General features: G+C 36.9%; 2 protein-coding genes across 2 annotated transcripts in view; both read right to left on the reverse strand.

The window, feature by feature from the left end:
- Nucleotides 1–998: 998 nt before the first annotated feature.
- On the reverse strand, nucleotides 999–25,752 carry rxfp2b (relaxin family peptide receptor 2b; the record flags this gene model as incomplete). Its single annotated transcript, XM_079391449.1, is given in 19 exon segments — nucleotides 999–1,057; nucleotides 1,060–1,260; nucleotides 1,357–1,575; nucleotides 2,715–3,125; nucleotides 4,091–4,320; nucleotides 6,898–6,969; nucleotides 7,293–7,364; nucleotides 7,454–7,525; nucleotides 7,617–7,688; nucleotides 12,563–12,634; nucleotides 13,930–14,004; nucleotides 14,273–14,344; nucleotides 15,038–15,109; nucleotides 15,267–15,338; nucleotides 17,198–17,269; nucleotides 17,987–18,092; nucleotides 18,451–18,528; nucleotides 18,876–19,013; nucleotides 25,710–25,752. Coding segments are annotated over 19 exon segments (2,208 nt in total).
- Nucleotides 25,354–26,992, reverse strand: part of b3glcta (beta 3-glucosyltransferase a) — a 110,861-nt gene continuing 109,222 nt past the window's right edge. Inside the window, exon 15 of the mRNA XM_079392647.1 lies at nucleotides 25,354–26,396. Coding sequence (XP_079248773.1) covers nucleotides 26,238–26,396 — 159 coding nt within the window. The 3' untranslated portion in view covers nucleotides 25,354–26,237. The remainder of the gene's footprint in view (nucleotides 26,397–26,992) is intronic.

Genomic DNA, 26,992 nt, shown 5'->3' on the forward strand with positions numbered 1-26,992 from the left:
ACAGTTATCTGAAATGGATGCAGTCACCACAACTAATGTCTATATTGTCAAAAATGTACAGTAGTCAAAGGGATTTCAAATCAATGGATTTATTAAATAATCCAACCTCTTGTAAAGAAAACACACCACAGCTCTCAAACACCAGACTCTTCCTAACCAGGAACAGTCAAAAATAATCCAGACTATGGTCTCACGTCGAAAAGAACTTTAAATCCATTTTCAAACTGGACCATGATGTGGTAACCTCACCAATAAAGAGTCATTCTAAAATGCATACAAATACACTTAAATAGTCTTAAACTCTTAGCATCAATCCAAACATAGGCCATACATACATGTAACATCTGTGCAAAAAAAAACATAAGTAATACACACTTTTAAATAGAAAAACAACAAAAACAACTCGTTTAGACCGGGGTTGAAATGACATTTCCCAAACAGGACACGGCATGGCTTTACTTGAACAAACCTAATATTTAGTTTGCAGAGAAAACAACATGAAACATTTGTTGGGATTTATTTTTTGACACTTAATACACATACACTATAAAAAGGGAATAAATCAGCATATACATATGCAAAACACAAATATATGCCCACTTTTGGCTGTTCCACAGTTTAAAAGTCCACCAATCCTCTGTCAAGACACATCTCAGAAAACAGATCAGTTTATGATCTGAAAACGTACTGACTAGAAAGTTTGTAACAGATTCAGCCGTTTTAAAAGCCTTTTCTGATGTACAGCAAGAGCACAGTGTCAAGATATCTTGCACTTTGTTTAATCTTAATGCTTTTTCATTATTGTCCAACCATAACAGCCTACCTTTAGATACATAATCTAACGTAGGCCTCCACTGTAGCATCTGAGTGCAATCCATGATTATGCCTATTCACCAGCAAAGAGGCTCTACCAGGACATCGTGTTTCAGTGCTCCGGCACGCTGAAAACGCTGTAGATCCACTACAGACAAATGCAGTGTACATAATATAGAACATTTTCATCTAAACCTGCCATCTATGTCTAAAATAGATGTCTGTGGGGTGTAGTTGTGATGCAGAGAGAAGACCTTGAGGGGTCTGTGTAGATAACAGAGCTGGTGAGGCTCTTGCGGTCCTGTTTGAGCCTTGGCTGTCTCTGCCAGTGGCACCACAAAAGTCCCACCTGCTCTCTGAAGAAACTGGTGGTCAGTGTGTACAGGATGGGATTCAAGGCACTGTTGATGGGGAGGATGAAGATCACCACCCAAGATGTTATTGTTCCTGAGAGAGAGAGACATCATATATGAAAGACATTTTCTTTTCTTTCAGTAAAATATAGTGCATTATTTGTTTCATGTAGCTTTAAGACCATCTAACCTGGTATCTCAACTTCCAGCAGGGAAAGGATTTTGACAAGGAATATGGGAATCCAGCAGATGGCGTCAGAGAACACGATGAAGAAAAAACGTTTTGCCATTGCCACATCCCTGTGCAGCCGTCCACGCAGCTGTGTGGCATTGATGCCTGTCTTATAGATGGAGTAAAACATGCTGGAGTAGGACACGAAAATGATGAGGAAGGCCACCAGGTTAAGTCCTACAATTATAAACATAAAACTCTGATTGAACAACAGCACAAAGCATGAAAACGTGTCAAGACCATCTCTGTACTGTGACTAAGAGGCTTCTTCAGTGTGCCGTAGAGCGCATAGCTTAATGTGCTGGAAAATAGCTTTCATCAATTCAGTATGGTTGATATTGTGAATAAACGAGTGCCATCAGTAGAAATTAACAATAAGTGGCGCACACAGATATTCTTCAGAATACTGAAAGGTTGAGGTTGAGCCAACGTATTCCCTACTTTATATATATATATATATATATATATATATATATATATATATATATTCCTGCATCAAAAATACTAATATATTTAGTTATAAACTAGCCATCATTTAGTTTTACATGACATATCCCACCCTGTTTCTGACTCTTATAATTAAACAGGATTTTTGCATAATATATCATTAAGAATATGTAAATGACATTTGTTATGATTAGCTAATTTTTCTGTGTACATAATGAGTAATATAAAAGAAAACATTGTGAAATACACTAGCATTCAAAAGTTTGGGGTCAGCAAGATTTTTTAATAAGAAATTAATACTTTTATTAAAATGATCAAACATGACAGTAAGGAAATTTAATTTTATGACTTTTTTTTTTTTTAAATAAATGCTGTGGAATATATAATAAACATCTAATATATCTTCCACAACTTTCAACATTGATAAAAATGGTTTTTGCACACCAAATCTGAATATTAGAAAGATTTCTGAAGGATCAATATTAATATTTCAATATTAAAATATTGAAATAGACAACAGTTATATTAAATTGTAAAAATATTTTATGTTTATTGCATTTTTGATCAAATAAATGCAGCCTTGATGAGTATAAAACACTTATTTCAAAAACATTTAAAAATCTCACTGACCTTAAACCTTTGAATGGTAACCTATTCCTAAAAAAAATGAAAGTCAGTTCAATAGTTGTGGCGGTCATATGTTAATAAGCTTGAGGATGTGACATCACAATTTTTGCAGCTTAGTTTCAATAAATGGTCTTTGTGTACTGGGGAATGGATTAGAGTATTGGACTGGAGTAACTTTTTATTTCAATAGATCAAAAATATCTGTTATACATCAAATATTTTTCACCAGTGGCAGAACTCACCAAGAAAAATCCCAGTGGAATATCCCTTTGCAATGGGCTTTTCCAGACGTTCAGAGTGAAGGGGGAAACACACTCCATTGTGTCCATAATAATTCCCAAACATCTCCTCATTAAGCAGAGGCACTGCAGCGATAGAGATACCCAACAGCCATATAGAGATCAAAACGGTGAAGGTTTGGCACTTGCTTGGTCGCAGGTGGCTGAAAGGAAAAACAATGACCAGGAACTTCTCCATGGTCAAATAAGTGAGCAGCATGACGGAAACCTCAGAGGACAACATAGCCAGGAAGCCAATGATACGACATTCCATGCTGTTCATCCACAGCTTAGCGTTCTTGTTGTACTCGCCACGGAACTTCACATCAAAGACCCCCACGAAAAACAGATAGACCCCCATCAGGCAGTCTGCACCTAGGGACAAATGATGCATTGTGGTAAACAGCTAGTACTCACTGGATGCCAGAAGCAGAATGCATTAATGAACAAGTAGTGTCCTGATTTATAATTTGATCTTGCGCCAGAATGTTGGAGCTATTCCTGCACATATGAAATGTGTAAAATTGTATTTTTAAAAGACAAATCACAACACCAGCAAGCCAGAAATCAATTTTTACGAGGCACAGCACAGGTACGTGACTGAAGCACATGTGGCAAAGGCATTGCAGGCTAAAATGGAAGTGTTTCCCATGCCAAACAGGGTGCATTGATTCATGGCACCAGCTCAAGAACTCCAGCAAGAGTTAGAATTGATTACTGAAGGTGATTGTAATAGAGAGCGAATCCTGTGTGAATAGAATTGTTACAAGGTTATAGATTTCCTGTCCAATCATGACAGCCTTTCAAGCTGAATGTCTCCAGACTGTCAACAGTGAGACTCTTTAGTTAAAGGGTACTGACAGCAAGAGGACATGGAGAAAAATGTTTTCAAATATCTTAGACATGCTCTTCCAGAACTAAATAATATTGTCAACTGCTGTCGCACGGATCTGATTGCTGAAAGCACAGGGGAGAGCTCTTCAGTCAGACGAAATCCACATTTTTTTAAGGTAACTGGATAATTGAGACATAGCTTGCTATACATGTAATACTTGATGTAACTGAGAGGACATGATGGGCGCAGGAACACTTATAATTTGAGAGCTCAGTGCCCTAGAAAATGGTTTATTTCCAGGAGTGCCAGCTGCTTCTGCTTGCGTCACATGGTTTCATAACTGTCAGCCAATTATAGTAGAAATAAACCCTAAAAACAGATGTATGTGCCCTCTGGTGTCATTAATGCTGATCTCTTAAAAGACTTGGCCGCATGATTTTAACTTATAAATAAATGTATTTAGTGTTTAATATAATGAGGTCAAATGTATACCTCTGGTACTCACAGCACAAAACCTTGATGCAGAGGGCATGCAGGTTGTTCTCAGCCCGCAGGACTGTCCGCATCCCGATGACAAAGAGGTTTCCAAAGCAGGTGATAAAAGCCATGACCCACACAGACACACGAAGAACCACATTAGCAAGCAGATCTTCAAAAGACGAGAGTCCATCTGAGTTCGGTTTACACTTTCGGACATGTGGGGCGTAAGAGCAGTACTGAAACTTCTTGAAATATCTAAGAAAAAAATTATGTGGAAATTAAATACATAGTTTAGTTTGTTAATGTGTTAAATCACGTAAAGTTAAAGTTCAAACCCTGCTGGCAGATGTTGTAACTACACCATTCTGAAGGCAACTACCATTTTCTCCATTCACATTATAAATCGGTAACACTTTATTTTACGGTTACACCTATTAGTTGCTTATTAGCATGCATATTACTAGAATATTAGCCATGTATTAGTGCTAATCAAGCACATTATTCTACATGATCTTATTCTACATCCCTAATCCTACCCAATACCTAAACTTAACAACTACCTTACTAACTATTAATAAGCAGCAAATTAAGAATTTATTGAGGGAAAAGTCGTAGTTAATAGTTAACAAGTGTTACCTATTCTAAAGTGTTAAATATTGAAGCATCTCCTGATCGATCCCCAGCCGGGAGCAGTAAAGAAACAGTCAGATAAGATAGAAATTGATTTTAATGATCTTTTAGCACAGGGACTTCAACGTCTCCAGGATAAGAAGGTCAAGAAACAGGAGAAGAAGGAACTAAGGAAGCGGATCTAAAAGGGAACTGGGGGACCAAAAGATCCTCTTCAAAATGAGAGCAATTCTGAAGTTAATGAGGAAACAAGAATTGGTGAATAAAAGAATAATGAAGTTAATGAGGGAAATACTTAAGTTGTATGATTTTTCAGCTGAATTGCAAATGGTGACAAATGAATTAGAAACAATAGAACTTCAAACTCCCGTCACAGACATGTGAATGCTAGATGCTATACCAAGAAGTATGTGCTGTATATTTAAGAGCACGAGTATTGATTGCTTTGTGGTTACAATTGTTATGTGGTTATTTTATTTGTTTTGTAAGAGAGCGGTCGAAACTATGAGATGCATTTTGCAACCTGTTTGCAGAATGGAATTTCAAGTTGAAACAGAGACTTAAGGTGTTACTCGCACCTGCTAGAGGTGTGATATAGTGGTTCAGACAAGTATAAAGATTTGTATGTTTTCTAAGGTGTTGCTACTTTCCTTATAGTTTAAAATAGCAATATGCATGCTTGCTATCTGAAGATGTTATATTTTTTTCTGTTGAACTTCCGACCCTGCCTTGTGCAGCTTCTGGAGCAAAGGTTACATTTCCTGCCTGCACTAGCAGGGGGAGAAGAGGGGAAAGTGATGGGAGGTTTTATGTGATTAATGCAAATGATATGCAAGTCTATAAAATGCTGAAACAATGAATGTACGAGGCCGACATTCGTGATGAAGATCTTTTACTCGCTGTTATTTGCTTATGAGTTATTGTTTTTAATAAAAAGAAACCATTATGTTGGTGATTCGTTAACCCTTTTAAACAAGTCTCTGAGTGATTAATAAATAATAACTAGTTATCAGAACCTGAATAAAATCTTTATTACAAGTTCCAAGTGGCCCGAACTTGACTGAGCCAGGACGGACACCGGAGGAAAGGACGAGAGACTTCTGCCGATATCAACTCAGCTGAAAGGTGATTATATATCTGATGATTATGATCCATTAATGAGTGTGATAGATGAGAACCAGAAGTTCTAGCCCTTTAATCCGGTATATCAAATACAAAACTATAAAGGTAGCAAATATTTTACACACACACACACACTCAGTCATATATATACATATACACTGCCGCTAAAAAGTTTGGGATCAGTAAGATTTTTTATGTTTTTTAAGGGAGTCTCTTCTGCTCATCAAGGCTGTATTCGATCAAAAATACAGAAAAAAACTGTAATATTATGAAATCTTATTGCAATTTCTAATATTGGTTTCCTGTTTTAATATACTTTAAAAATATAATTTATTTCTGTGACGTAGCGCTGAATTTTCAGCATCATTACTCCAGTCTTTAGTCACATGATCCTTCAGAAAGAAGTCTTTACTATGACTTTTTATTCATTTAACATATCCCTCCTGAATAAAAATATCAATTTCTTAAAAAAAAAAAAAAAAAAAAAAAAAAAAAAAAAAAAAAACTTTTGAATAGCATTGTAAATTGTAACAATTTCTTTTTTAAATAAATTCTGTTATTTTTTACTTTTTATTGATCAGAGAATCCTAAAAAAAAATATTACAGGTCCACAAAAAAATATGAAGTAGCACAACGGTTTCCAACATTGATTATAAATCAGCTTATTAGAATGATTTCTGAAGGATCATGTGACACTGAAGACTGGAGTAATGATGCTGAAAATTCAGCTTTGATCACAGAAATAAATTATATTTTAAACTATATTAAAATAGAAAACTATTATTTTAATTTGCAATAATATTTCACAAAATAACAGTTTTTGTTCTGCATTATTGATCAAACAGATACAGCCTTGACGAGCAGAAGAAAAGTTTTAAAAACATGAAAAATCTTACTGATCCCAAAATTTGACCGGCAGTGTGCGTGTATATATATTTAGAGCTTTACACACCAACTATTATCTACACTATTATGTACATGATATTCAGGATAAAAAAAAGTCAGAATATAGAATTACTCTTCTACTGTGAAGTGATGTATTTGGAATTCCACTAATTGAAAGCAGAATGAAATATTTACATGTAGGAGAGGTTATCCATGGGGTGAAACATGCTTGTCTGGATATTTGGGATCTCCACTCCCTCCAAGCCACTGCAGAAACAGAGTATCCAAGCTTTATTATTAAGTCCTATATCAGGAGCCTTCGGTGATTCCGCTGACCTCCATCCGCTCACCGTCTACAAGCTCTGAGCCTCAGTGATTACAAGAATTTCCAATTTCCAATACAGCCTGGTCTGCTGTTTGTTTGTTTTATCATCAGTCTGCGCTGCTCACAAACACTAATTCAACTCCACGTGAGAATCATTTCATTTGGAAACCTACCTTTGTTGTGTGGTCACAACAGCATATTAGATTTTTTTTTAACATTTATTGTTGAAAATCTCATGAAAACCCCAGATAATGCGGTTACTTACAGAGACTGGAGCTGAATTAGGTGGCTAAACTGGCCTGGATGGATGTGGTCCAGTGGGTTTTGGGACAGATTACTACAAATGAGAAAACACAGCAGGCCATTTTATGGAATAGTTACACGTAATAATGAAGTGTACTTACAGACAGCAGCACAGTTACTCACAGAATCTGCAATGAGGGTAAATCCTTGAATATACTGACTGGAAGTTCCTTTATCAAGTTACTGGACAGATCCCTGCAAAAGCGAAGAGGACAAACTCACTAAAAGCTCACGAACCCGAACCCCTTTGTTTCCATGCACACACTCATTCTTCATCTTCACTTACAGGTCTCCCATCATACGCAGAGATTGGAAGGTGTTCTCTGGCAAACTCTTGATGAGATTGGCTCTCAATGACCTAGAAGACAGCAAGGATGAGAAGAGTGAGGAGCAAACCACATCGAGAGGGTCCTGATCTGGAACTTGTCTTTGTAAATCTTTCCTTTTTTAAAATGGTATGTTTTTGGCTGGAGAAACTGATTTTCAAGCATAGAGAGGGAGATTTAGTTTTGTTTTCTTACATGCAACAATTAGTGTTATTTTAGTTCACTAAAAATAATTGCTTGAAATAAAATAAAAAGGTTAACCGAAATAAAATACTTATTTCAGCTAATTGCCAATAAAATATTTACATTAAAATAACTAAAACTAAATGAAATAAAAATATAAACCATGTCGATTTAAAAAAAAAAAAAAACTAAAAAGAAAAGCACAACAAAATGTCACAAATCGAGCCAGAAACAACAGGTAAATAAACAGGCAGGTTTATTGACAGGCTTTTGGAAGCAGATCGTGAAGAGCAATGGCAGGGGAGTGTCAAGCACTGTGTTCAGTTCTTGGGTTGTATACTGATATATGGTTTCATTGCAGATTCGTTGGAGATTGGATGGAGGAGCGTGGGAGATCAACGTTGGAGAATCGTCAGGAGATCTAAAGGCAAGTACACACAGGTAAGTAGTGCAAGGGAGTCAGTTCCAGGTAGTGAACGGTAGACCGAATGAGGGATGCTTGTTCTTAAAGTTGGCTTGATTGGAGACGGCAGGTGCAAGTGATCAGAAATCAGGTGAGTGTAATCAGGTGTAAGTGGCGACTGATGACTGTGGTGATTGTGGAGGCTGTGACTACGTGAATTCGCTGACATTACCTCCTCCAGGGGCGGCCACGGCCTCTGGGTGCAGGACGATTCGGATGGAAGTCATCAAGTAGCATGGGATCCAGGATGTTGTCCCAGACCGTTCCTCTGGTCTATATCCTTCCCAGTCAACTAGGTACTCTAGCCGGCCACACTGCCGCCGCAAATCCAGGATGTCTGGCTCAGTGGGTCCTGGTGTGGAAGGAGAGAAGGGTTTAAGGAGGGACATGTGAAAGGTGGGGTAGATTCTGTACCTGGGTGGCAGTTGGAGTTAGTAACTCATTAATCTGCCTCTGTATCTTAAATGGACTGATGTAGTGGGCTTCTTGCAGGGCAGGCGCAGATCCCGGGTGGACAGCCATACCCATTCTCCAGGATGGTAGGTACGAGTGGAGGAACGCCGGGCATCTGCAAAGGTCTTTGCCTCTGCACTGCACATTGGAGCTGGACATGAGCCAAGTCCCACACTCTCTCGCTTGGAACAAATAATCCAATAATCTAGGAATTCCGTAGTTGCTAAAGACATGAGTAAACAGAATTTCAGCAGTTTCCAGTGCAGTTGGCCACCCCGTGAGTGGAACCAGCTTACAGGCCTTCGAGAAGCGATCTACTGCCACAAATACACAAGTGTTACCATCAGAGTTGGGCAGGTCAGTTACAAAGTCAATCCCAATATGTGACCACGGCCGGCGAGGAATGGGTAGGGGCACGAGCTTGCCTATGGGGAGGTGACGAGGAGTTTTGGATTTGGCACAGACTGAGCAACTTCAGATGTACCTGATGACATCACGGGACTGGGACACCAGTAGAGAGCTTGGAGGAGTGAGAGGGTCCGTTGGCTGCCTGGATGTCCATAGCCCGGTACATTGTGAACTGAGCCCAGAAGCGACTGTCGTTGGGAGGTGGGAACATACATTTTCCCTTCTGGGCCTCCCAGCGGAGTGGGTTCAGCCAGAGTGGCGGCTCTGATGTCCTTGTTGATATTCCACTGGATCGGACTTACAAATCAGGGCTGGAGGGAGAATCGGCTCTGGGTCAGATGGGGAAATCGGGAGAGTGCAGGTGTGAAAGGGTGTCAGTCTTACAGTTGCGAGTTTCACCATCTGGGAGTTCAGAGCTCGATAGATACATGGCCGCAAACCCCACTCCTTCTTGCCCACGAAGAAGAAACTTGTTGTTGGTGAGGTGGATGGACAAATGATTCCAGGGTGAAGACCCTCCTGGATGCATTCCTCCATAGCCTTGCGCTCCGGGATGGATAGGGGGTAAACTCTAGGGATTTTAGCTCCAGGCAGCAAATCAATGGCGCAGTCCCATGGCCGGTGAGGTGGCAATGGAGTAGCTGCTTGCTTACTGAAAACATCCTGGAACGCCACATAATCAGGTGGGACAGAGGGTGTCTCCAGAGTTTCAGGACTTTCAATGCGCGTGGAGGTGATCTGGGGACCGGCCGAGCTGTCGAGGCAAAGCAGACAGGCAGTTTTGATAGCAGAACTCGCTCCAGCGATTAACCTCACACGAGTTGCACCTGATTTCTGGAGAGTGGAGCACAAGCCAGGGGCGTCCCAGGATGATATCCACCATGGGTCCCTCCAGTACCAGAAATATGATCTCTTCCTCATGCAAGCTGCCAATCTTGAGTTTCAATGGTGGTGCTCGATATTTCACCTGCCCACGTCCATGCGGTTTCCCTTGGATGGTTTTGACTCGGAGCTCCCGGGCTTGATGGGAACGGGGCAGATGAAGATGGCTTAGTAGGTCTTGTGAGATGAAGTTGCTCGCGGAGCCTGAGTTGACAAGGGCTGGGACTGTAACGGAATGATCTGGAGTGAGTAGTTGCACAGATAGCAAGGAAAGCAAGACGAAATGGCTGGATCTAATTTTAGAGTACTCACCGCTGGGCGTGGGGGTCTGACAGCGCAGGTTCCAATGAAGTGATCTGCGGCAGTGCAGTATAAGCAGAGTCCAGCCGCGAGATGGCGAGCACGCTCAGCGTGGGAGAGCCGTGTGGAGTCCAGTTGCATGGGCTCTGGTACTGGAGGGCTGGTGGCGGGTGCGACAGTCTAGTGGACGGCTACAGGTGTGTGGCAAGTTGACAAGCGTTGGGCAATGCGATTGGCCTTTTGCGTGAAGCTCTCCAGACCAACAGTATCATCGTAGATAGCCATCTGAGTACAGATGCGGGGATCCAAACCTTGTCGGTAGGCGCTGAGGAGAGCTGCCTCATTCCACCCGCTACTCCCTCCGCGGGAGTAGGAGTGTGGGGATCCATGGAGGTGAATGGTTCTGGTCCAGTCTTCGGTCACAAATCTAGCCAGAAATAACAGGTAAGTTAATAAACATGCAGGTTTATTGACAGGCTTGTGGAAGCAAATCGTGAAGAGCAATAGCAGGTGAGTGTCAAACACAGTGTTTAGTTCTTGGGTTCTTAGCTGTATACTGATATATGGTTTCATTGCAGGTTCGTCGGAAATCGGGTGTCCAAGAGCATGGCAGATCAACATTGGAGAATCGTCAGGAGATCTAAAGGTAAGTAGTGCACGGGAGTCTGGTACAGCTTTAGGTAGTGAACGGTAGACCGGACGATGAGTGACTGAATGAAGCGTGTTCTTAAAGGTCACTTGATTGGAGTCGGCAGGTGCAAGTGATCAGAAATCAGGTGAGTGTGATCTGGTGTAAGTGGTGGCTGATGACTGCGGTGATGGTGGAGGCTGTGACTGCGTGAATTCGCTGACACAAAATTACTAAAACTTTAATTATAATTTAACATGAAAATGGAAAATTAAAAAATAAAAACATTCTAAATATTAATAAAAACTACAATATCTACAGTGCCTAGAGAAAGTGTTCATACCCCTTCATTTTTTTCACATTTTGTTATGTTGCGTTATTATGTTAAACTGCTTTAAATTACTTTTTTTCCACATAAATCTACACCCCACGCACCATAATGAAAAAGCAAAAACCGGTAAAGTATCCAAAAAACAACTTTGCAAATTTATTAAAAAGGAAACACTGGAAAAATGACATTGCACAAGTCTTCATACCCTTAACTCAAAGCTTAGTTAAAGCACTTTGGCAACAATTAAAGCCTCAGGTCTTTTTGGGTATGATGCAACAAGGTTTGCACATCAGCATTTGTTTTTTTGTTTTTCCCATTCTTCACTTTAGATCATCTCAAACTCTGTCAGGTTGGCTGGGGACCATCGGTGGACAGCCATTTATAGGTTTCTCCAAAGAAGTATGATTGGTTCCAAGTCCCAGCTCTGGCTGGGCCACTCGAGGACATTCATAGAGTAGTCCCTAAGCCACTCCTGCATTGTCTTGACTGTGTGCGTAGGGTGATTGTCATGTTAGAAGGTGAACTTCGATTGCTCAGTTTGGCCAGGAGGCTAGATCTAGGAAGAGTCCCGGTTGTTTCAAACTTCATCCATTAAGGATTATGGAGGCTAAATGCTCCTGCACCTTCAACACAGTAGAATTTCAAACATCTCAAAGACGATCCAGTGAATCTGGAATGCTCCTGATCTAAATTTCTAGTGTCAAAGTAAAGGGTATGAAGACTTGTGCAATGTAATTTTATCAGTGTTTCATTTTTAATAAATTTGCAAAGTTGTGATAAATCCGGTTTTTGCTTTGTCATTATGGTGAGTGGGGTGTAGATTTATGTGGGGGAAAAAAAGTAATTTATAGCAGTTTAATATGACGCAACATAACAAAATGTGAAAAAAAATGAAGGGGTATGAAGACTTTCTATAGGCACTGTAAATGATACTAGAATAACACTGGCTACATTAACACACTCTTGAGTTTTTACTTTTAAATTACTTAGATCAGAGAAAATATAAATTAAGACAAAGTTGGAACCAAAAGTCTGAGATGAAATATTCAAATTATGCTGATATAATTTGTACAGAATTTTTTTTTATTACATTTGAAAATAATGCAAAATAAAATCATTTAAATTATGCATTAATCTGAACTATACATTTAAATTACATTCAAGATAAATTTTGACTTCTAACTTTAAAGCTTATCATACAGATGGTATAATTAGCTTCAGCTCCAAAAATATTAATACTAATAATGTTAATACTCACAGCACGGTCAGATGTTCACAACCAAGGAAAGTTGACAAGCCCAAAGTCTTAATGCGGTTCCCTACGAAATCCCTTTAAAAGAACATGTCAATGTGCATTGATGAGTAAACATTCATAATGCAAATAAAAATGCTGGACATACAACATTTCAGTAAATATAATACAGGCAAACTGACATGTACTTCATATATACATGATATTTAAAAATAACATGAGAGCTGAAGGTCTAAGATGATTTGGTTTCACTCATAGAAACACGTCGGCACATCAGTGAAATCCAACTCATTCTGTTTCTCTGTCAGTGATGGACAAGATGGCCAAAGAGAGAATAACAGTGGCATTAACAACTGAGAACATAGTGTTCTTGTACTAAAGAGATGCTATTAAGGATGATCCCCTAGTAGCATTCAAACCTGTCTGCAATCTGAAAAGATCTAACAAAAAAAATAATAATAATAATGCTGAAGGAAATGATAAAGGTGTACATGCAAAAAAAAAAAAAAGTATATATATGTGTGTGTGTGTGTGTGTGTGTATATATGATAATATTTATTTATAATACTAATATAAATGTATTTATATTATTAACATGTAGAAATGAACTTAAAGCACTTTAAATTACCATTGTAACCAATGTTTCGAGTATCTATATACAATCTACTGTATATACAATAACCTATATACAATGTATAGAATATCTTCAATGTTGCTATAAGAGCTGTTCAATATTCAGTGAGCAATCTGAACTGTTCTTGAATCTTATACAAAAACAATCTCTTACTATGCGCTCTAATTTTGCATAATTCACTTTAACTGGAATTCACTGTTTTGCAGTTTAAAAACAAGCAAAGTTTGTAAAACAGGATTATACTGGAGATCTTGGGAGGTTCCAAAATACACATCCCTCTGAATTATGTACTATAAGACATTATTGGGACAGGCCCTTCAGTAATTCTTGAATATTTCTTTGGTTGCTTTAGTTTCACTCTCAAACACCTGCATGGGTGCCTGGGTGAAACAAACTGCAAGAACACGTTCAATAGATATTGTCACCACTGTCAGTCAAGACTTTTTTTTGTCTGAACATGAGAACTACTTTGCGCAACAAAGTACTTTTGACATGACAACTGGTACAAATGAGTCACAGGCAGGTCAATTGTTTAATCAGGCACAAACACAGTGGGTAACTCTAATGTCTTGTAAGATATCAATTTTTGATGAGTAAAGAATAGTAGGCGGTTTCTTAGTACACTAGTACAATCTAGCTCTGTTCCAAAACCTGAGCTGCCTCGCTGCCAACATCTTTTGAATTCAAAATCAAGCAAGTTGTGGCATTTATATTAAGTAGAAGAGAAGCGGACACTTACAGCCAGCTAAGAAAGGGCATATGGGTGCAGAGTCTGGAGGGTGGAAGCTGTTCTAGAGAGGTGTTCACCATTGACCTATACAGACAATGAGATGAGATGAGGTGAGCCGGAAAATCATAACCTGTCAGCAGACACCTCATACAGACATTCAAAACTACAGTGCAATGCATATATTATATTTGTCAGAGCAATATTTTTTGTGACTGAATCAGCTGGGTTGGAATTATAAAACACACTGATTCTGAAGAGTAGCACTTCACACTCAAATAATGGGATTTGTTTGAACAAAAGAAGGAAATGAACAAGTCCAACATTTCATAAATGAAGACTGATGAAGACTTACAGGAAGAAGAGGGAACTCAGGCCAGTAAATGTGTTGGCTGTAATTGTTGTTATGGGATTGTCATCCAGAATCCTGAATAGGATGAAATAACACTTCAAAACCTGCAAAAATGTCCCTAAACCATCAGCCAAAATAATGCATTTTGATGCTTTTCCTAATTCACCCTGACAACCTAGCTACGCTTCTGTTCAAATGTTTTTAAAGAAAAAAATATTTTAAATTATTTTAATATTTTAAAAAATATTTTTCAGCAAGGACACATTAAATTGATCAAAAGTTACAGTAAAGTAATTTATAATGTTACAAATGATATTATGATTTTATAAATATATTTTTTTGAACCCTAAATCGGCATATTAAAATAATTTCTGAAGGATCATGTGGCACTGACGACTAAAAATTCAGCATACAGTAAATGCAGACTTGTTGAACATAAGAGACTTCTTTACAAAACATTTACAAAAAATATCACTGACCACAAACTTTTGAATGGTAGCGTATACTATGATTTTTTAATGTAATCTAAAGAAATTTGTAACCTAATCATTTAATAAAGATTTTATTCTTGGTCAAAAAAAAAGTAATATGTATTTTGTACTTATGCACAAAAATTACATTTAAGTACAGGTATCTACTGCTGTTTCAATACATTGTAGATATTATAGTGTAGACTATATGACTGATGTAATCATCTTGAATTTGGAAGATGGCAAGATCATTTCTCATATATTAACATCTTGCTGATGTGTTGATGGTTGTACTCACAACCACTTGAGTTGATGAAGATCCCCGAACACTCCAGGAGAAAGCAAGGAGATGCAGTTCTGGCTCAAAGATCTACAACACAAGATCAAGCAAATACAATCACTCATTCATGTCGATACTGTATATCTTCCTATATACTGTATTAGACAAGGGTCAGGAATACTGTCTGAACTAACTTAAAATCCAGTGCTTGACATTATTTTTTGTAATTAAACAAACAGGCACTTACAGCTTTTGCAGCTTATACAGTCCACTAAAGGCATGAATGGAAACAGTGCCAATGCAATTATCCTGGAGAAACCTAAGAAAAAAAAAAGAGAAAATTTGGTCAACAGGTGGTTAACAGCTTTACACAACTGATAAAACATCAGGACTCGAGCCATATCTCCAGACTAAAATATCATCATTCTTATTATTATATAGAGAGACTTTTTGACTTGGGCCAGTAACCAATCACACCATCAAGAAACCACAAAGAATCCTTTCAAAACACCTTATGCTCTGGCAATGTAGTTATGCCATCCTTTGAGTGTCTCAAATACTGTATCCAAAACTAAATGTACCCAACCAAACATTTATCTAAGTATATATAAATATTTGAATAGAGGTGCTTAGCCAGTTAAAATGAATGCCTCAAGACTTTTCACACATCCTTTGTCTGCGACATGCTGGCATCCTCGTACATTGCAGCAGTACATTGTGTTTCTGCTGTGGCTCTATACAGAAAAAAAGTTATTTCTGGGTTACCACGTTAAATATTTAATAATGACTTTGAATTATGAAAATATTAGAAGTGGGCCATTGGTAATTATTCATGAAATTGATTTACATAAGGAGGATTTATTCTATATGAAAAATAAGCTAAACAATGAAGTGTAGGTACAGTACAAACTTCTTTAATGGTAAAGTTTGCATAGTTTGCATAACTTTGTTGGTTTTAAAAGAATTTAAACATTTATTCACAATATAGCATAGCAATATAATTAACAGCACTTTAAGTTTGTTGTTTAAAATGTTAATGACTTAATACATCTGGTATTGCATATCCACTTCCTTTCTAATACTCTAATTAAAAAGTAAAAAAAGAAAAAACATTTTTAAATTACATTTATAAAACTGGGGTTATTTTAAAAATAAATTAAAATATTAATTCAGCAAGGATGCATTTAAGTTATTAAAAGTGACAGAAGATTATTAAAATGTTAAAAAAATATCTACTTCAAACAAATGCTGTTCATTTGAAAAATCTTTTCATCAGATAATCCTGAAAAATGTATTACAGATTCCATAAACATTAAGCAGTTTCATACAATTGTTATCATTGATAATCATTATAAATCAGCCTAATTATATCTTAAGATTTAATAAAATATAATTTTTAAAATATGGGAAAACAAAAAACATTCAGAATTAGTTTTTTTTTGTTTTTCAAATCTTACAGACCAAAAACCTTTGAAAGGAACCGTACAGTATATTCCATTCAAACATTAAAAAGGGGGCCAAAATGAGTGAAAAAAAGAAAAATGACTTATTTATTATTTTTAGGAAAATAATTTGTAAAAAGGACAAACTGTTATGTCAATTAGCATTACTCTCCATTGGTGTAACGCTGACATCTTTAAAAAATATTGTGTACATATAAATAACATACTGTAAGTGTTTGTTGCCTTACTCATGTCCACATCGGTTTGTACCAGAAATCAGATCTGCTAGTTCTTTAATTGGCTCGTTAATCACCAGACAGCATCATATAGAATCCAAGGTTTAATGGAAAGCTATAAAGCAACCTGCCAATACTGAGATTAACAAGCAGCAGCAAACTCAGTTTAAATGAAGGTGACCATGGCGTCATCATAAAAGCTTCAGTGGATTCAGCAGAAAGCTGATCATAAATGTTAATCAGCTCCATGCAGGAACCAATTGTTTTTGTACCACATAATTGTGGCATTAGCTGTACAGGATGACAGCTCCATTATACAAGCCCTTAGAGTTGATTTGTAGCTTTAGTAAAGCATCTCCTTAAGGTCAATGCATACCAAAGTTACACCATTTATCTTGGGCAGGTTTTATGAAATCAATTACACTTTATGTGACAGAAATTATGAAGAGGAGCTTGTCTGGATCAGAAGAACGGCTCAAGAAATGCTTATTCATACTTACAGCCTCTGTAGTTTTATGTATTTGACGAAAGCCTCATCGGGTAACACGCGTATCTTGTTACTCTTCAACGAACTGCCAAAAAGCAACACAAACAGCCAATTAAACACTCAAAAGTGCTTCATTTGTGTATTGAAATAATAATAAAAAACACCCTCAATACTGATATAGCATATACTGCTACGAATTTGTCATTTAGGTGAATGTTCTCATTTGCATATTGTGCCATCAAAACAATATTTATAGATTTACAAAATTTCTACCTATACATGCTCTCCAGTTTTTCTAAATATACTTTTTGGGAAAATAGCTTTAAGAATAAAATCTTTTTATGTTATACAATTCTGAAATTTTTCTCCAAGTTCTGAGTCTACATCTCGCAATACTGTTTTTTGCCACATAATTAAAAAGTGAAAAGGTTAATTGCAAATGTTTATCTCCCAACTCTGACTTTTTTTCTCATAGTTGTGAGTTTATCTTACTTTTTCATGTTTTTATTCTGTGGCAGAAATGTGCTTCTATATTTTACATCACCCTTTTGACAGTTTCATGCTGAAAGAATAAATGAAGCATTTACAACATTTACATATGCAAAACGAAGCAAGCTAAGTTAAGTTTCTGATTGGTTGTTTGTTGCTTAACAGCTGACCGTTACATTATAATTCAGACTGTCCCAAAAAAGCAGTGCTAAACCTTTTTAACATGGTCATTTGAATTTGAACTTTAACAATTAGACATTTATCATTAATAAAATGAATATTGACAACAGATTTGCAATGGAAGGCTGCTTACAGGGAGGTAACATTCGCTGACACCTGTGGAATGGATCTCAAGCTGACATGCACACAGTGGATATCAGTGTTAATGCACTGGCAGCGATCAGGGTACTGCTCCACATCTGCAAGGCAGGACAGAAAAGAGAGACATACTCACACACACACATTCAGATTCTATAGTTTTGGCAATGCAAACTGCCAAAACTAAGTAGTCTATTAGAGGTTTGTACAGAGTGACAGCCAAAATATAGTTAACAATGAACTATACTGCATTGTTTTACTTTGTTGCAAATGTTCTAAAATACATTTGAAATAAATTATACATTTGAACTTGTAACTTTTATATAAACTTATATTGCAAGTGACATAAATATTGCACAATGCATTGGATATAGTTTAGGTACATTCTGTACTAATACAAGCAGTTTTAAGACAAAGCAAATTGTGAAGAGGTAATGACGGGATTAGGTGTAAATTTACGGCAGCCTGTAGCAAGATCTTGTGGATAAACCCTTGTAAAAGTCTGGTCGAAGAGATCTGCCCAGCCACTGTTGTCTCCTTCAGAGAGATGGACATCGATAAGAGTCAACATGAGACAAGCACACACACATTCATACAAAACACACATACACACGTTAATATAAACATAAACATTTCTGCCATTGAATTTTGCATTATTCTTTTCAATTATATAGATAAACATTTTATTTTTTTATTTTATTTCATTTGGAAGATACAATTCACACACACACAAAAAATATAAATAAATTAAATTTAAGAGTCTGTTGTCAGAGAACATTTGAATGATACTTTATAGTTGTGATAAAGCCCTTGTGACCACTCAGAAATGCAGTAAATAAAGATAAGCTACATGTGAGATGTCTGTATTTATAAACAGCTCTGACCACAGTTGTCCTCGTCAGCTCCGTTGGGACAGTCGTTTTGGCCGTTACAGTGCAGAACCTGTGGCAGACAGATGCTCACATTGCCACATGGAAAGTGACCCAGGGGACAGTCTTCTGAAGGGCTGCGCTCCAGACCTGCTGCAGGGACGATATACAAGAACACACTTAGGAATCAGATGCTTATTCTTCTTTATGAATTACTTTCAAAGTTAAGGTAATATGTAATCAAATAATCAAGATGTCCTTCAGATGTAAATATGCAGTTGGGTGGTCTAAGTGCAGTAAGTTTCTCTTTTTATCCTCCCAAGACCTTGATCATGTGTTATGTGATTATACATCCATCTTTACATTTACAAATCAGTACTTAATGATATTATAGTTCATTGAGACTTTTAAGGCTTTGGTAAAAACATGAACAAGAAGCAATCTGTAACAATTATGAGATATGAAGTGATATAAGCCAGACAGTGCTAATCTCCGAACACACATCCAAATGCTTCGGGAAAAGGGACCATCTGTGCAGATTATATCAAAAATAAACCCATTTCCTTTGAGTGTTAGATAATAAAGACTCTTACTCCTCCGTATGTGGTGGCACATGCTTCAGAGACAAGAATATTGGAATATTCATATGAGCAATCAGTGCAAATCTGTAATGCAAATAATTTTTGGACAGCGATAAGGTGTGAGGGAGAAGAAAATAAAGAGGTGAGGAGAGAGATATCAAACCATAAAGAGATCTGCTTTCTTATAGGATTCATATATTTATGAGGCAAAAGTGAATTTTAAAGAATGATGTAGATATATAATGAATTTAGTGAGGGTGATTTTCTTTGACCTCTGTAACATGTGTTGTAACTGTCTGTGCTGTACGTGTCTTGGAATGTCTTCAATGAGAACTGAGTGTTCGAGACATTGTGTCATTTGTGAAAGAAGCCAAGCACAAGAAAAAGACAACAGCTTGCGCTCTCATATTAAGGCATCTTTTACTAAACTGATCCCAGGGAATCAATATCAGTATATAATTATATTCTCAATGTATTAATACTTAAGCACTATTAAACATATTTGGATTTGGTTTGGTTGGAAGTTTACTCACAATCATTTTGCAGAAATGTCATTCAGAATACACTCTGATAAATAAAGTTTCCAAAAGGGTGTTTTTGCAGCGATGCATGCCACAGAACCATTTTGGGTTCCACACAAAACCTTTCAGTAAACAATCCTTACACTCAGGATTGTTAAATTGTACCCAGTGCTGGGTAAATATTGGACAGAACACATGCTGGGTTGTTTTCAACCAACAGTTGGGTTAAATGTCCATATCTAAAACAGGACCATATCTATTCAATTCAAAGCAAATTTGTGACCCTGGACCAAAAAACCTTAAATTTTAAGTAGCTGGGGAATATGTGTAGCAACAGCCAAAAATACACTGTATGGGTCAAAATTATTGATTTTTCTTTTATGCCAAAAATCATTAGGATATTAAGCAAAGATCATGTTCCATGAAGATATTTTGTAAATTTCTTACTGTAAATATATCAAAACTTAATTTTTGATTAGTAATTTGCATGGTTAAGAACTTTATTTGGACAACTTTAAAGACAATTTTCTCAATATTAATATTTTTTTGCACCCAGATTCCAGATTTTATAGATTTTACAGTATAGTTGTATCTCGGCCAAATATTGTCCTATCATAGCAAACCATAAATCAATGGAAAGCTTATTTATTCAGCTTTCCTATGATGTATAAATCTCGATTTACAAAAATTGACCCTTATTACTGGTTTTGTGGTCCAGGGTCACATTTGGTAGCGTATTTATAATGTTATTCAGTGGCTTTTTGATGAAAATCACTTCAAACCTAAGCCCTTGAACTGTCTCCTCATGCAAAAAAGTTAGAAAAATACGGCTGTTCCTCAAGAGCTAGAATGACTGGCCCAATTTACAGCAATATTAAAAATAGTGATAAAGATTATTTGTGACCCTGGACCACAAAACCAGTCTTAAGTCGCTGGGGTATATTAATAGCAATAGCCAAAAATACATTGTACAAAATTATTGATTTTTCTTTTATCCCAAAAATCATTGGGATATTAAGTAAAGATCACGTTCCAGAAAATATTTTGTAAATTTCCAACTGTAAATATATAAAAACTTAATTTTTGATTAGTAATATGCATTGCTAAGAACTTCATTTAGACAACTTTAAAGGCCAATTTATGATATGGACCCTTATGACTGTGTTTTGTGGTCCAGGGTCACATTTAAGATTGTGGATAAATATAGGTTGCATTTAACATTACTGATGATCAAGATCTCTCAATACGTTTCTTTATAAATTAAAACCAAGGTTTATAAAACATGACACTTATCAAACCTCTCAAACTTCAGATCTAAATTTTGGATTTCAGTGTCCAACATGCCACAGGTGTTACAAGATGTTTTAATATGGTACAGCACAATTTACTTTTCCCAATTAGTACTAAAGGAATATTTAAGTAAACTGTATAAAAAAAAACTTTCATCATTATAATATCTTTGCTTCCAGTCAACTTGATTCTACTCACCATTAATGAAATATAAAGTGGTTGAAAAAGTACAATGAACTTATCACTGCAAGTCTAGCACCACTTAGCCTACAAATGTCACATGAGTATGACTGGATTTGATAAGGTCATGTTTTATGTAAAATGTGGTTAAATGGATTTAGAATATGGCCATGAATAAGATATTTATGATCCAATAATATGACATGTAGCCTATAGCCTTTTTAAATATAAATAATATATAACATCAAAGAAGCAATTTAAGATTTAGCCTACATTTTAGTAGGTTAACCCTATTCCTAAAATTCCTTTAAAATCTATTCCTAAATACATGAAATACGATTTTTTTATTTTTCAAAGATAACCCAGCTATGCTTTACTGAAATGGATAATTTCTTACCTTTGGTTGTTGTTATCGATATAGTGAACAATATCCATATCAAATATAAATCCGATGTAAAAACGGTAACAGCAGCTGAATAAATCGACCTCATTGTGCCGTCGTGCCAGTCTTAGCTACATGCCCACATGAATGTAATTACATTTGATCCAAACACTGAGCTAAAAAATCCTAAAATATCTGTCTAGACAGCTTTTTTTCAAGTGAGCGTTGTAACGGTGTTGATAAGAATAAATACAAGAGCGCGTTACTGGATCAAACGCAACGTTTCAAGAGCACAAAAGCGACTGTATCTCATTGTAGAGTGAATTTAGAGAAGCAAGTCACATCTTACAGCTGTTGCAAAAAGTTTGTCCAGCAGGACAGAGAGAGAAAGAGAGCTGTGCGTCAGACTCATCCTCTTCTTTTGTGATTGCTATGGAACCTGTTGTCGGTTGTATTAACTCTTCTGTTGTCACAACAGATCTATCTATCTATCTATCTATCTATCTATCCATCCATCCATCCATCTACTCTAATATCTATTTATCCATCCATCCATCAATCCAACATTTAATCTACCTATCTATAGTGCTGTGAAAATGTTTTTGGCCCCTTCCTGTTTTTGGGGGGCATATTTTTCACACTTAAAAGATTCAGATCATCAAACACATTTTAATATTACACAAAGATAATGCAAGTAAATACAAAATGGAGTTTTTAAATGATGATTTTATTTATAAAGGTGAAAAAAAACCTGTCAAACCTACCTGGCCCTACGTGAAAAATTAATTGCCCCCTCCTGTTAAATCATACAAGAACTGTGATTAAACATTATTTTAGAAAGCTGAGTTAAATTTCACTAGTAGCCACACCCAGGCTTGATTACTGCAAGACCTGTTGAATCAAGAAATCACTTAAATAGAACCTGTCTGATAAAGTAAAGCATGCTTAAAGAGCAACACATCACACAATATAAAGAAATTCAAGAACAGAGAAGAAACTAAATAGTTTAAATGTATCAGTCAGGAAAGGGTTATAAAGCCATTTCTAAGGCTTTGGGTCTCCAGCGAACCACAGTCAGAGCCATTATACACAAATGGAGAAAACTTGGAACAGTGGTGAACCTTCCCATGAGTGGCTGGCCTACCAAAAGTACTCCATGAGCGCAACGACGACTCATCCAGGAGGTCATAAAAGAACCCAGAACAACATCTAAAGAACTGCAGGCCACACTTGCCTAAATTAAGGTCAGTGTTCATGATTCAATAATAAGAAAGAGACTGGGCAAAAACTGCATCCATGAGAGAGTTCCAAGGCAAAAGCCACTGATGAACAAAAGCTTGTCTCACATTTGCCCAAAAATATCTCGATTATCCCCAAGATTTTTGGGCAAATATTCTGTGGATTGATGAGACAAAAATTGAACTTTTTGGAAGGTGTGTGTCCCGTTACATCTGGCGTAAAACCAACACAGAATTTCATAAAAAGAACATCATACCAACAGTCAAACATGGTGGTGGTAGTGTGATGGTCTGGGGCTGCTTTGTAGCTTCAGGACCTGGATGATTTGCCATAATTGATGGAACCATGAATTCTGCCCTCTATCAGAAAATCCTGAATGAGAATGTCCGGCCATCAGTTTGTGACCTCAAGCTCAAGCGCACTTGGGTAATGCAGCAGGACAATGAACTCAAACACACCGGCAAGTCCACCTCTGAATGGCTCAAGAAAAACAAAACTAAGGTTTTGGAGTGGCCAAATCAAAGTCCAGACTTAAATCTGATTGAGATGCTGTGGCATGACTTTAAACAGCCCGTTCATGCTTGAAAACCTTCCAATGTGGCTGAATAAAAACAATTCTGCAAAGAAGAGAGGGCCAAAATTCCTGCACAGTGATGTGAAAGACTCATTGCCAGTTATCGCAAACACTTGATTGAAGTTGTTGCTGCAAAGGGTGGCATAACCAGTTATTAGATTTAGGGGGAAATTACTTTTTCACGTAGTGCCAGGCAGGTTTCGACAGCCTTTTCCCTTAATAAATGAAATAATTATTTAAAAACTGCATTTTGTGTTTACTCAGGTTATCTTTGTGTAATATTAAAATTAGTTTGATCTGAATCATTCAAGTGTGACAAATCTGCAAAAAAATAAAAATAAAAAATACAGGAAGGGGGCAAAACTTTTTCACACCACTGTAAATATCTATTCATCCATCCATTTTATGTATCTAAAATTTGTAATCAGCATTTTATTGAGGAAGTTTTGACAGTTACTTATGAAAGATAGTTCACCCCAAAATGAAAAATTATGTTTTTAAATACTTACACTGTTGTTCCAAACCCATAAGACCTTTGTTCATTTTCGGAACACAAATTAAGATATTTGTGATGAAATCCGAGAGTTCGCTGACCATCCATAGACAGCAAGGGTACTACCTCGGTCAAGGCACAAAAATGTAGTAAGGCCATTGGTAAAGCAGTCCATGTGACATCAGTGGTTCCACAATTCTTCTCCTCCGCCTCACCCTACCACCATTATGGAGAGTATCATGACGCATACACTTGCTTTCCTCTGCACGTAAACAAGGCGTGCTGTACGTCAGCAGCACCACACACATGCGTTGTGATACTCTTCGTAAAATTATGGTTGAACCACTGATGTCACATGGACTGTTTTAACAACGTCCTTACTACGGTTTTGTGCCTTGACCATGGTAGTACCCTTGCTGTTCATGGACGGTCAGAGAGCTCTCGGATTTCATCAAAAAATCTTAATTTGTGTTCCGAAGATGAATAAAGGGCTTGCGGGTTTGGAATGACATGAGGGTGAGTAATTAATAACAAAATTTTCATTTTCGGGTGAACTATCCCTTTAAATATCTTGAAATCCAAATGAGCTTAACTGCAAGTTGATTTTAGGCTGAACCACCTGTCTGACCGTGCAGATGCTGTTTGGGAAAACTGTTCGGAAACAGTCATCATAAGCTGTATAAAATATACAGTTAACCTTTAAAATGTATGAGGTTTTATCTCAGTGAATAATCTATTAAAGGGGACATTGGATGCAAAATTCACTTTTACATGCTGTTTGAACCTATGTGTCTTGGCAGTGTGTATACACAACCACCCTATAATGATAAAAATCCACCCAGTTCTTTTTTTTTAAATCCCCACAAATCACAAGCACTTTCTCAGAACAAGCTGTTCACAGATTCTGAGCTAAGTGACATCCCACGACTGTTGACGGACACTGGTGTTTTATCACAGACCTGCCCTGAGTGAGTTGTAAACAGTCCGCCATTGTTTCGACGCCAGAGCAGTTGTAGACAAGAATGTCTCCTAAGCGATCGAGGTGTTGGATGTAATAATGAACATAGCCATCATTTACTCCCGACATCTGAGCCGCTGAAGATGCAGTGAATTACTTTTGTTTTTGAAGGGAATGTGCCCTCCGATCAACCTAAATGCGTCTATGTTCTGGTGAATCATTCATGATCCAGCTTCACCTACAGAAGAAGTGAGTAGAGTTTTTTTTTTTTTTTTAATTAATCTTTTAAAATCACCTTTCCTAATAATGTGCTAGCTAGCAAGTTCGGAAGAGAAGGGGTGGGGTGAGCAGTAGCTCATTATCATTTAAAGGGACATGTACCGAAACAGGTCGCTGTGAACAGAGCTGTTTTTGACAAGGTAAAAAGGGTGTTGTTTTACACTACCATTGAGAAATTTTAACCAAAATATGTTATAGACGTTTCACGAAGGCCATATAGAATCATACCAACTTGTGAAAAATGGGCATCTGATGTCCCCTTTAAGAATGGCTAAGATGCTCATGACCATGTAAACAACACCTCACATTTACAGTACATCACCTTTAAAACAGCCAAGAACATCATCATTACCTTTCAGATAATAATGTTCCTCATAGTGATCCATCATATGCATTTTTACTATTTCTGTCTCTGTGCACCAGTGTGGCCCTAAATAACCACACAGCACAACAGCTTCATGACAGTCTCATTAGTTATGAGATGCAGCTGGTTTTGTGTTTAATACTGAAATCAGGACACTGCAAAAACAGATATAAGGCAACAGGATTTGAAGTTTATCATAAATTCCAATATTATAATTCACAAATAATTCCATTCTTTTAGAAAACAAAAGTGTTTCAAAATAAACCTACAAATAAACTTGAACAGGTTGTGATAATCGTGTAATATAAATATTTCAGACATGTTTCTCCAACAAACACTTAACACATGCAACTCCCAAAAAAACACAGTTAAGGACATTCATACAGACCAGAAGGCACCCTTCCATTCAGGTTTGTGCAAGATTCACTATATAGAAAACATAAGTATAATGAAGAACGCAATGATGACACCGACTAGACACACGCATTACTACTCTCACACACACAAACGCAGACACTATAATTCATCCTTAGTGCTTTTCTGTAGTCCTTCTGTGTTTTTGTCATTCTTCAACCACTTGTTGAACACCGCAATAGGGTCTATGTTCCAATGTTTGTGGAAGGAAATGGGGGTCTGGTGGGCCAAAAACTCCTTTGCGTAATCTTCTGGACGAGCCTGAGACAGAATTCGGAAATAAGGGAGAGATAGGATTAGTTACCCAATGAAACTACCACTGTTCCTAACCTCCTGTTATTTGGTACATTAAAAGAAACCCTGAAAAAGAACATCTTCGCATACACTGGTGAAGTGACATTTTCGTTTAAAAATGTGATGTGAGGTTTGACTGAAATTCAAACTCAAATGGGTCTTAGAAAAGTAGTGGAAGTCTGTGCTAAATTAAAGTTTGGTTATACAGCACTGCTTAAGACCTTTAGTGACACAACCACTCTGCTAGCATAAATTATTTAAAAAGAAAAATGTTTGATATACAGAGCATATCAGGACTGCTTCTTACAGGGTAATGAGGAAGATGAGTTTAGAAATGATAGACATGGCAATGTTATAAGCAATTATTTCTTTTCCAGGAATAACTTAGAATGTACATGTCTGGTCAACTTTCTTTCCATCTGCAAAGATCAGCACTTTTATTTAATAATGGAGTCCGAGAAATACACAGAAACTTGTATTATATGTCTTAAAATTATATAAAAATCAGTTTTAAAAATGCACAAAATCATCGTTCACACAAATGTTTAAAAAGCAGATATGGG

Source organism: Barbus barbus (genome assembly GCF_936440315.1).
Source record: "Barbus barbus genome assembly, chromosome: 34".
Classification (NCBI taxonomy): Eukaryota; Metazoa; Chordata; class Actinopteri; order Cypriniformes; family Cyprinidae; genus Barbus; species Barbus barbus.